The sequence below is a fragment of the Vidua chalybeata genome, chromosome 7, assembly GCF_026979565.1.
Source record: "Vidua chalybeata isolate OUT-0048 chromosome 7, bVidCha1 merged haplotype, whole genome shotgun sequence".
NCBI lineage: Eukaryota > Metazoa > Chordata > Aves > Passeriformes > Viduidae > Vidua > Vidua chalybeata.
Genome location: NC_071536.1, coordinates 19,773,029 through 19,785,853, shown reverse-complemented (window position 1 = coordinate 19,785,853; position 12,825 = coordinate 19,773,029). Strand labels below are relative to the sequence as shown.

Genomic DNA, 12,825 nt, shown 5'->3' with positions numbered 1-12,825 from the left:
CCATTGATTTCTAAGTTATAACAAAGTTATAACAATTCTGAGGGAAGGGGGTCATATTTTCCATTCCAAGGGAAGTTCCCACCTTCCTTGGCAGACACCTGTCTTTCAAACTAAGACACAAAGCTGGACAGTTTTCAGGCACTGCTGTCATTCTTATCAATGTTTCTCACCTGCTGCTTTACAAGTCCTTCCATTGGCTTCTAGAATGTATCCTTCATCACAATAACACCTAAAAGATCCTCTCTCATTGTAACAGTGCTGACTACAAAAGCCTGGAGGGTCACATTCATTAATATCTTCACAGGTCTTGGAGTCATTTGCAAGCTGGTATCCAATAGGACAGGTACACTGAGCTCCAAAAGGTCCTTGAATACATTCGTGAGTGCAGCCAGCATTATTGTCAGAGCAGCTTTCCTGATCTGAAGTTGGGTTGGGGAAAGAGATAAGGAAATAGTCAAAAAATGCTTATGATAAATTTAAGTCTTTACAATTGCATTATTAGCCAAAGACTGCTACTAAAATGACTGCAGAATCATCAGTTATGCAGTGTGAGAATGGACTGTGGTCCTCATGCAAAACACAAGATACACAGTACACATTAAGGCAGGTAACAACATCGCATTCACTGAATCCCATCAAATGAATGCCAAACAGAAGGCTGTCTATCTTTTTCAAAAATAGCTAGAAATATACGAAAATTTACTTTACCACTCTAATCCTAAAGCTGTATAAATAATAATTTAAAATAGTTTATAATCATACCTGGCTGGGGTTCATCTGAGAATGTGCATTGATTAAAGAGAAGAAGGAGGAAAGAAGGAAAGAAAAAGATTATGTTTAAATCAATCCATAATCAAAATGAATACAAATTCTGGCTACACATTAACTTCTTGATTTTAATCATGATTCTTGAAGTTAAAATTTTAAAAGAGAATATTAAGGACTGAATCACATTTCATCTGAATATAAAGCATATTATGCTTTAGTGAATGTGTCCAGGAAAACAAATTCCCATGTAGTTGTATAAAAATCTAAAATCAGTGGAAGTCTCACTGGAATTCAGAGCACAAGACTGGACATAGCAGATGAATTCCTCAGCCATCATTGTAGTCTCTTTTCACTGAAATCAAGTTCAACTTAGAAATTTGAGCTCAAATTACATTGTGATTACATTTCTGTCAGAGGCGTTGTGACATTACATAGAACATGCTGAATATTCAATTTCTTTCTGAAGACATGACACATAGTCTACAGTAGATACTTGAAGAGTAACTTACTGCACAATGGGGATTCATCAGCTCCATTAGGACAATCAGCAGAATTATCACATACTTTGCTGAGATTCACACAGATACTGTGACCTGGACACTGCCACTGCCAGCTGGGGCACCGGAAAGGTTGAGTTGGACAATCTCTCTCATCGCTCATGTCCCTGCAGTCGTTATCACCATCACAGATCCACGCTCGATACACACAGTTGCCATTATCACAGCGGAAAAGCGACGGAGGACATGTTCTGGCAGGACACCTATGATGTTCATCTGAGCCATCTGCACAATCAACATGGCCATCACATTCCCAGTTATCAGGAACACAACTGCCATCTGATTGACACTGGAATTCATTCTGGTGGCACATCCCTGGTGGTCTTGTAGCTAGAACAGTGACATTCAACAGTTCAGAAGCTGTTTTAATTTTAGAGAGAGAAGCAAAACCACTATGTTCAGTTCATCTCTTATATAACTAGTTACAGTGCTATTAAAAAATTTATTGCTTTTAGATCAGGCCATAGAATCACAGTCAGTCAATCTATATGACATTTCAAAATGTGACTAATTTAACTCCTACTTTATAATGTGGTCAACAAGGCAATTCAACTATTGTTATACTTTGAGCAAGCACATATTTATACCTATGTACTTGTCCACAGCTACAGAAAATCAGTTTCTCTTTCACCACCCTGTGTTGTAACATTTTAACTCATTTAAGTGTAAAAAATCACTCAAAACAAGCTTCAATCTAACTGTCATGAACACCAGGTTTTTCAGATTAATAGACTTTATTTTACTTTAAAATCTGGAGACTGAAATGCCAAGTAAAACAAAATTTTATAGCCAAAAGGAATGCAAACTGTCCTCTGCTTGGACCAACTACTCTTGCCAGCATAATCTGTTTAGTCTGCTCCAAGATGATTAGAGAGATGAAGCACCTCTCCTACAGGAAAAGACTAAAAGAATTAAAATTGTTCAGCCTGGAAAAGAGTAAGCTTGAAGGTGACCTAATTGTGGCCTTTCTTATAGGCTCCCTTCAGGTACTGAAAGATGGAGAGAAAATTTTTACAAGGCCATATAGTTACAGGACAAAGAGGAATGGCTTCAAACTGAAAGAAAACAGGTTTAGATTAGATATTAGGAATAAATTCTGTACTGTGAGGATGGTGAGGCACTGGAACAGGTTTTCCAGAGAAATTGTGGATGCCATATCCCTGGAAGTGTTCAAGACCAGGTGGGATGAGGCTTTGAGCAACCTGGTCTAGTGAAAGGTGTCTCTACCCATGGCAGGGGGGTTGAAATTAGACGATCTTTAAGGTTCCTTCCAACCCAAGCCATTCTATGATTCTATGATATTCTTGCGCTGGAACCTGTGTTTGAAATTTCTGCTCAGGAAAATGATGTAAAGACAAGTTTCCCTGAAAAGAATATTAAGATGTCAAGGACAGTATTTGACATAGCAGATTAAAGGAAATTTCCAGAAGCATCACTTAATAACTGAAGCCTTTCTTTCAGCATCAATATACTTACGGCAATCAACCTCGTCTGAGTGATCGTTACAGTCAAAAACACCATCACACTGGTAGTAGGTGCTGATACACTGGTCTCCACTTAGACATTTAAACTCTGTGGCACTGCAGTTATATACTACAAAATTTAAAAATATTGAATGTTATTTATTTCTTTTACAGAGCTAGACTGCATCAGATTTACCCTACAGGTGCTTAAGTCTGATATCGTATCAATTCCACTGAAGACCATAATTTCCCTGAGACACAGAAAATGCAGTGACTTTGTAATTCACAGAAAACAGAGGAAATAGATTTCAGCCCTCCACAAACAGCCCAGAGATCAAAAGCACCACAAGCAGGATTAATTTATGGATAGGTTTATTATGCATTCTGCTGTCTTGGAGCTGGTAATATGAGATCACCAAAGACTCCTTTGGGGGCAAGTGTGAGGAAACAGGAAAGAGGCATTCAACAAAGAAAGTTACACTTACTGCAGTCATGCTCATCAGCACCATCTATACAATCTTTGTCTCCATCGCAGACATAGAATGGGTCAATACAGCGATGGTCTGGACACTGGAATTGCCTGGGCTCACAAGTACCTGTGAAAGCTATTAAGAATGACAATAAATACAAATGTGTTTCTTTCCTCTCTTTTGAAATCAGCATATTGCTGAGAAAGTAGAAAAACATTATCCCTAACTTGCAGCATATAATACAGCAACTAGCAATCATATAAATTATAGGCACTAATAAATTAATATCAGTTAATTTTTCATTTATATGTAGGCTTGGAATATAAACAAAAGATTCCACATAGTGATAAATAACTCAAAAGAAAGTATATGAAAAAGCTACTATCTTACTTCTGGTAAAAACTTCCAGCCTTAGCCATCAGTGAGATCACTTATGAAGTAGGTGTTTAGAACATCTCAGTTTTAACTGCTTTTTGCTAATTACAGTGGATTACATTATGCAGCACCATGATTATGATTATCACATTTGCCTCTTTTTATTTTTTTAAAATTATTTCTCTGCATTCTACTTGGCCCTGGATCTTCAAATTAGACAAGTTTTCCATATCTTAAGGACTACAAAATATCAGTCTAAATTAGATACTAGCCATTTTTTCCCAATTTCATTTATCATCCTTATACCAACAGATATGTCTATGAAGATATGCACAGTTGACTATAAAAACAGATAATCATTATACTCACTGCAGTTTTTTTCATCTGAGCCATCACCACAGTCATTATCAGTATCACATAGCCAGATTCTTGGAATACATCTTCTATTATCACAGGTGAACTGGGTCGCAGGGCATGAAGAGGGACCTTGTGTAGGACAATGCAACTCATCACTGCCATCAAAACAGTCATTATGTTTATCACAATGCCAGCGACCGGGAATACACTGTCCACTGGCACAGGTAAAAGCTGAAGAAGCACAAGTATTGTCTGAGAAAAAAAAAAAAAAGTCTTTATAAAGATCTCCAAATCTTGCCTTTCCTGCAACAGTTATCAGTACATTCATTACACTTACAGAATGCCAAATATGCATCAAATTCTGAAGTGCACATTGCTTAGAATGAAAATGTCTGTTATGCAACATGCTGCAGAACTGAACAGAATACTTACAAACTTTTTTAAACTGCAAGAAGCAATAAAAAATTACACTGTTAAGCACTCCACAACAATCTAAAGAACAAGAAAAGTAACTTCTTCTAGTAAACTACTTTTCCCCAAAAGATATTCTAGTTATTCTAAAATGGCCTATTAATAAGAAACAGTTTATACCTCAGTCATACTAGTTAGTCCTGTGCATTAGGGAGCACATTTTACTACTGTGTCCCATTTTCTTCTTCGTGACTTAAAGGAATTAACTCTGAAGAAGCACCAGATATGTCATAAAAGCCTCTTCGATATCTTCAGTATCTTATCCTCTCTTCAATGCCTTATCAACTGTGATTATCTCACCGTTCTCTCAATTTACTTGAACAACAAAATATTTTTTGTGAGACATTTTACTGTAAAACCAGGAAATGAACCACTGTGCTTTTAATTTACTTAATTGTTAAAATCCAGATGTAACAAATGGATCAGCATTGCCCAAATATTTTGAAAAATAAATCTTTCATTCTGATGTTAAGTGAAATAAAATGAACTGCTTTAATCTTAGAGGAAGTTTAGGCAATGCATATGGTTTTGTTATTTTTCTTATAGTGCTATTTTATAAGTGTCTTCATCTTTACTAAGACGGCTTGGTCCTCTCCATGCATCCAAATTAGGCCAGCTATTGATATTCCAATATCTTTCAAAATTTACAAAAACAAAAAAAAAAAACAAAAAAAAAAAAAACAAAAAAAAGAAAAAAAAAGAAAAAAAGAAGACAATATTTTTCTTTAGAAAATAAATCTTTGTTACTCCGTAAACTGAATTTTGAGAACAGCAAGATATGAATATTTTCATGCATTGTTTAGGTGGCTGGTACTGAATCCTGGATTACTATGATGTCATTTCCAAAGTAACTAATTATATTCCAAGTAATTTCCAAAGTAACTAATTTCCCAGGAAGACTTCAAGATTTATTCACAGATGCAGCCCTAAAAAATTGGAGCTTATTCCAATGAAGCCATACTGATTCATTAAATTTCCTGAACTGCAAACAAGGAACACTAACTGCAGATTACTTACTTAAAGAACCACAGTTTTGTTCATCACTGTTATCATGGCAATCATCAACGCCATCACACTGATAGTATCGAGGCACACATCTTCCATTACCACAGGAAAATGAGTAGGAGCCACACTGCAAAGTGGGTGGCTCATTGGATGGATCTTCCACGCATGCCAGTTGATTTGAAGCCAGCTTCATGCCATAAGGACACCCACAAACTCTCTGAAAGTTTGGGACTGGGAAGCAGAAATGGCTGCAGTCTCCATTGGGATTTGTTCCTCTATTACAGTAGTTAGAGCCTTAAAATGTGATAGAGAAGATCAATGCACACACTACAGTTAACATCTTGGGAACTATTAAAAGTGCACAATAACTGTAAAAAAAAAGTGCTGTAGCAAGTCCTGGTTTTGTATACACTGCACAACCAGGTCAAGCTCATCGGCAGCAATATTAGCAGTAACATAAAAGAAGTGTTGCATTCCATATACTCTTCCTGACACAAATGTTTATGGAAACTGAAAACATACTATTAAATTTCATCCAATTTTTGGATCATTTTCAGCAACTGTCTGGAAATAAGTATACTACCACAAAAGAGAACCTCTGCCTGACCAAGGCTGTGAGACCAGATGCAATCTTTCGATACCAAGTAGTCAGTGAGCCTTAGATTTAATCATATGTTTGATGAGTGCATTGGCTGTTTCACAAAATTAACTACAACACCAAATCCTTGGCTTAGATCATAGAATCACATAGAATTTAAGAAAACAAAATTTAAAAAATAGTGATTTATACATAGTAATTACTTGAAGAATAATAGTTTTTTTTAGCATTTACTCAATTCCTCAAAATAAATAATTTACTTTAACTAAAACTACTACCAGAAAAGGAGAAATACGAAGTTGTAGTTGGTGATACAATTACACAAAACACAATGGAATCATAATTTCATTTTGGTCACTTTTTTAAGTACAGTAACAGAAGGGGTAGAGGGAAATTGCATCCAGTCACAAAGCAGTGATACAATAATACAACGGATTTAAACAACTGGAAATAAAAAACATGTGATTGCAAGTGCCTGTGCTGCCTCCCTTGCATGTCAGTTACGATTCAGTGAAGCCATTAATAGAACTGAAACTGGAAATCTGCTGTCCTGACATTTTGTCTCTTATTCCCTATTTCACATCCCCCCTCTGTAGAAGAAAGGGGCTCACCTATTTGGGAATGAGCGTCGTATGCTTTAACATGCATAATGTTACTAATGCCCCTCCTAATAATAGTCATTTCTCCTCCATCAGACTTCCTTACACGAACTATTCCACCAAGTCTCCAATCAGTGAAATAGGCATAACCTGTTTTGAAAAATATTTAATATATTATACAGAAATATGACATAAAAGATCAACTATCATTAAAAAAACCTAGAGGACTTTTAATGAAAATTTAACCATTTTTCATAACTGTTTCATGAAAAAGACAAAAGGACCTTCACCACTTATAATGCTGTCAAAGAGAGCCTTCAGTCACAGGCAGACATAACTTAGGAAAACCTTCTCAAATTTTACTGAAATTGACACATAACAAACCCAACTAGAATTTCAAACTCCAAGGCAATTTTAAGTAATTCATTAAGACTACTTCACAGAAAGTTTTAGAGTATTTTTGAAGATATTTTTATACACAATCAAAAAGGGTCACATACTGACATCTTTCTTCAGACACAACATAAATCCAGTAATAAACTTTACATATAATTGTTAGAAATCCTGAAGTGTTGACCATCTCTGGAGTGGTCATTCACTTTGTCTGTTCAGCATGAATAACTCACCTTGGAAGCTATACTTAGTACAGCATATCTGAGTTGTTTCACTACATGAATTACCTGACCTATCTAAAACTATTTAAAAATGAATATACATAAAACCAGTTCTAAAAACAAGCAAGAAGTACTGAAGACATATTTTTAATAGACACTTTCAAGAGTGCTTTTTGGGAAAACCAGTATTGCAAAATCTCTGTCATTTTATGTCACGAACTCACAGATCACCATATGAAAAGAAAAATCTGTAATAATGATTGATAGTCTTTTTCAGTGCCAGACTTACCTCCAAAAATTGTAAGGCCAAATGGGTGAGTCATCTGAGTAATATGTTCAAGAGTCCGTCTGTCGAGCCCATCAAATGTGCTGTGCTCAATTTTATCAAAAAAAGCATCCACCCAGTACAACCTCAGAGAACTAGAAATAATGAAAATGTTATATCTTTCTGTGACATTATGTCCATTATGAAGCACTAGCATCTTCTTAAATAATAATCTTCAACATACAAGAAGTTATTGGAGTAAGTGGGGAGGGATTATGAGAAAACCTTACATTTTAAGGCTTTTCAACCAATTGAAAGATAAGGTCTTCAAGAAAAGAGTGCCAGTGCATGCAATCTGACATCATTCCTTTATTTTTACTCCCTAACAATTTAAAGTAAGAAACATGTTTGCTCAAAAATAGCTTCTCTGTCTTCTGTGTTGCCCATACCTCCAGTCAATGGCGAGGCCATTAGGCCAGCCTAGGGTTGTATTGACAATTGGCAAGGCATGGGATCCATCGCTCCAGGCCCTCATGATTTTTGCTGGACGAAACCAATCTGTCCAGAATATATACCTGAAAAGACACATCAGAAGACATATTAACTAAATTATATGATGTGATTAAACAGAGCAAACATTTGAAACGGCATTAACATTTTTCTTTGTATTACATCCTTCACATAACTTAAAAAAATACAGTTTAATGTTGTCCTTCTCCTCAATTGGCAGTAGTACTGACAATCCATATTTATCCTTTATACAACAACCAGAATCTTTGTAAGTATTTTATTTGTAAGTATTTGAAAGTCCTTTAGATATAAAATATCCATAAGTTGGTTAAAATTGTTAAGGTTCTCATGTAATTACTGACAGAGAAATAGAACCAATCAAAAAGGCATCTTCCAGCATGAATACTACAAAGAATTTTCTCCTGATCCATTTAACTTATGCTTACCGTCAAAGAGTTGAAGTTAATGTTAAATAATTTTATAAAGTAGCAAACAAAAAAATGTTGGGATATCCAAGGATCCAGGTTCAACATTATTCTTATGAGATTACTTTCAAAATAGTGTATTTGGTTACTCATGAAAAGTAGTACGACATTATGAAGCCAAACTATGCAGTGAAAGAAACACTGTCTTGGGATTGGCAAAGAACACAGAGTATGGAATCTGAAAGTAAGCATTTCCATCAAAGAAAAGCAGGGATTCGTTTTGTGTATGGAGTCATGTATTGTAAGGTCTGTATCAAATACAGACAGTAGTATCCAATATGGCTCAAATAGAGAAATTCAGAGAGAAAGCTATGGAACCAATGTTAGCAGTCTGTGAATTGAAAGTGTATTAAAAACAATTTAGCAAACTCCATCTTTCAACCAAGAGAAATAGCTTTGTGAGTGATACAAAGAAACCAAGTTCTTTTGCTTTTTTATCAATGAACAGGAGTAAAAGGAAAAAAACATAGTGCTTTTAAAGAGAGTTCTTTTGAGTGCTTCTGTCATGTGGAATCTCTCTCACCATGCCTTTTCCTCTGGGTGCTAAATCCTAGGCTGGAATAAAACAAACAAAATAAAGACAAGACAACTGAAAAGAGATAGTATTTTGAAAAGAACAAAAATCCAGAATCAGATGTAAAATCTGATATCACCAGTTCTGTTTAAACCATGAATTTGTACATATAGTTTAAAATGAGATTCTAAACTTACCCAATAACAGGATGAACCACTATTGAACGAGGATTATTTAAATTCTGAACAATAGCTCTCCTGGATTTATCTGCCAACCTCATCACACTAATGCTCCTGTATCGAGGATCTGTCCAGTAGAGGTTCTTTGAGATCCAGTCAAAAGCTAAATCTTCAACACTTTCCACTCTATTAGCAGTCAAGATCTCTCTTCCTAGAATTTATAACACATATAATGATTGCAAATATTTAGGAACAGGGGAAATAACGAGTGCAGTAGTCTATTGACGAAACTTGTGGTTTCCCTTGGTAAAAATGCTACCTCTGTGCTACTTAATATAAAGACCAATAACCAAGGGGAAGGAGGGGTGCCCTTTGCTCTAGACAAGGTGTATCTCCACGAGCACAACTGGAAAACAGGGGAAATAAAGAGTAGCCAAAGGTCAGAGAAAAATCTGTCACTAAGTTTACACTGAGGATTTTACAAATAAAGGTCAGTAAGGTCAGTGCAGTAACATCTTGCTCAACAGCCAGACTTTACCTACTCTTTGCATAGTAATGGTCAGCTGCAGTCTACCATTAACCTGACCCAAGGCAGCAAGCAAGCACAGAGAGAAACATTCTTTACACTAGCATAAATAGGATTTCCAAAAATCTCACAAAGTTTATCTTCTTTTTCTGTATTACAGTATCATAGCAAACATCCTGCTTTCCAGATAGGGAAATTAAAATGAAACACAGTTTCATACTACTGAATAGCATACTTGTCTGCATAAAAAGACTAGTGAGGGCAAATACCAGTTGTGAGAAGTATTACAAATAGTTAATTTCCAAATACATTCAGCAAGTTGTCAAACAAGAGAATTCAATAAGCTTAATGCAAGTTGTACAAACGTTTTTGAGAAACATCTTCCAGGTTACTGGGGTCACACTGAGATTTATCTGTATTTCTCATAATGTGACATTTCCTGATTTTTTTTTAGAAAAATATATATTAGTCTCTTTACCATAATTACTCTACAATTCCCAAGCATGAGTCTCACCTGAACCATCAGTTTTCTGTTTATAGATCATGTCTTTACTTGTGTCTGAAAAAAAAATTGTGTCATCCTGAGCACTGAAGTCAATTCCAACAAAGTATGAAGGGCTCCCTGTTACAGGTATGATCACATCTTCCTGGGTGGAGAGATTGAATGGGATTCCCCGCACTGCCGTCTGGGATGAGAACAGCAGAAACTGTCGCACAGCTGTGAAAGGAAAAATCAGACACAGACTTTACTGTTTCACAAGGGAGGGACACCTGAGCATTAAGAAAAGCTTTGTTTTATTTTGGTAACACTAATAGCCTGGAAGTGGAAAAACGGAGAATGAGAAAATAGGGATTTAAATATTGACAAGACATAAAAACTGAGGGAGAAAACCAAAATCCAATCCAGAATATTAGGTGATGTGGTCAAGTATTCTTCTTTCATTGTTACTGTGGTCCTAATACACTTTTAAAGAAATCATTATGCCCGTGGAAGCAGAAATAATCTTGTGTAGTCTTGTCTTTATAATCATCTATAAAAAATAACTCACAGGCTTTATGGTCGAGCCACCATAAAGCTAGACAATATTTGGGGTAGCCAGATAAATGAATGCCCAAATACTAAAATTATAGACAACATATATGACATACTTTGTTAGTAGACAGTCATAGTAAACGTGCATCAGTGACAATTCTGCACTCAAATAAGAAGCAGAAGATTGCTGATAGAAACACAGAGCTCCAAAACAATCTATTATACTTGCCATGTGCTCAAAGGGAGAAGACCAACCTAATCTGCATAGTACTGCACAGGAAAGCAGGCTTATATGTTCAAAATAATGCAAAATCTGCATATTAGCAAAATCTGATATCAGGATTAAGAGTTCAATCATACAGCTGTCTACACACATTCCATATTTAACTCAAAATCCTCACTAAAGGAGGTGAGTTTAAGTTGTGGCTTGAAATGAACATCAGCAGAAATGACTACATTTAAAGCTGTCAAAAAGAGTTGTGGTGAAAAGACAAAAAGTCCACACTATATTGAAACTACTGAAGAGAGGAAAGATGTTCTAGAAACAGCTCTAGAGCTAATGGAGTAGCATTGCTTCCAACAATTGTAAGGCATTTTCTTACCAACACAATGTCGTCCATCCACATGTAGGTCAAAGCCCAGGACACACCTACAGCGATAACCTAGGCCATCATTATCTGTTTTGTGGCTGAGAACACAGACCTGTTCACATCCCCCATTATTACTTCCACAAGGATTTCTTACTGGAAAATAATACAGATAGAATTATAACGTCCTCTATTAACCGAATGGCATCACTATCTTGATTTTTCGGGATTTTCTTCAACATCCACAATAAATCATGTGGATTATGTGAGAGTTACATCACATGGACAACATACCCCACCAGTTCTACTGTGGAATGTACCGAAATCATATCAGAGGTAAACATCATTAAGGAATTTAGCTTATACAGACACACTCAGCACACAGCATTAAGGCCATAATTTGGGCTGTAGTTTTCTGCACATAGACCTACTTCAGAACTACATCTCACAGAATTAATTGAATACTAGTAGCCTTTTCACTGCATTCATTGCAGTGCTGAGGAAAAAAATCCTAAACACCAATACTACTCAAACCCACAGGTTTGACTCCACCGAGTATCAGTCTATTTATAAAGCTCCCCCTACTCTTGAATTTGAGAGTTCATTAGCTACAGGAGTTAGATGAAACAACTAGGTGATAAAAATCAGCCCAGTTTTACAATACAAATTTATTTATCATAGTTACAGTTCCTTACAGCAAAGTATAAGTCTCATAATTTTTACCAGTTTTTGGTAACATGCTTCCCAAATCTCCCTTCATAATCTATTTATGGTCTTACCAAATGGCTGCCTGGCAGCGTGGTAAACTGTCACTCCATAAGGTCTCAGAGAAGAGTGGTAGATCACTTGAGGGTTAGTCTCTGAAAATTTGTTAGCTTTCACCACTGCCATTTTGGTCCAATCAGTGAAATAAACATTGTGTTCAAATAAAGTGATTCCATATGGATGAGGAATCAGTGAGCCTCCATGAGCTACTGTTCTCCTGTTATAAAGATGATTTAAAATTATTTACCAAATATTACCTAGACAATAACATTATTAACAGAAAAAAGGATACAGTATTTTTAATTCATTCACTGGTTTTTGCTTTAACAGAGAAGCTACTAAAGTACAAATGAAAAAGATCAAATGAACTGAAGAGACAAAGCTAAACATACACAGTTCATCAACCTAAAGGATATGGCAGTGAAAATAGACAAAAAGTGTTAGCAAATTACAAGAAAATACAGTGAGTAGAGATGAGAGGAGAAAAGATACCAACATTAATTTTATAATTTAGTAAGTGAAAAAATACATTGAACAATAGACCTGTCAAATAAGCAGAAGACTGTTTTTTGAAGTCAATACATAGAAGGTATGCTAAAGGGGACATTTTTTTCTTGTTTTGAGTAACTGATACTAATCTGATACAGAGATAAGCAGGCTTCTAAACAACACTATGCTGTAAGA

The 12,825-nt window shown here is 35.7% G+C and overlaps 1 protein-coding gene across 1 annotated transcript in view; it reads right to left on the bottom strand.

Annotated features, from left to right (window-relative positions):
* The window catches only part of LRP2 (LDL receptor related protein 2), a 115,082-nt gene that overhangs the window by 63,336 nt on the left and 38,921 nt on the right, over positions 1–12,825 (bottom strand). The window contains exons 14-26 of the mRNA XM_053947443.1: positions 12,156–12,358; positions 11,392–11,532; positions 10,271–10,474; positions 9,249–9,441; positions 7,992–8,117; positions 7,567–7,697; positions 6,676–6,813; positions 5,479–5,760; positions 4,003–4,242; positions 3,274–3,393; positions 2,802–2,918; positions 1,278–1,655; positions 171–419 (exon numbers count right to left, since the gene is read on the bottom strand). Of these exons, the coding sequence (XP_053803418.1) occupies positions 171–419; positions 1,278–1,655; positions 2,802–2,918; positions 3,274–3,393; positions 4,003–4,242; positions 5,479–5,760; positions 6,676–6,813; positions 7,567–7,697; positions 7,992–8,117; positions 9,249–9,441; positions 10,271–10,474; positions 11,392–11,532; positions 12,156–12,358 (2,522 nt within the window). The remainder of the gene's footprint in view (positions 1–170; positions 420–1,277; positions 1,656–2,801; positions 2,919–3,273; positions 3,394–4,002; positions 4,243–5,478; positions 5,761–6,675; positions 6,814–7,566; positions 7,698–7,991; positions 8,118–9,248; positions 9,442–10,270; positions 10,475–11,391; positions 11,533–12,155; positions 12,359–12,825) is intronic.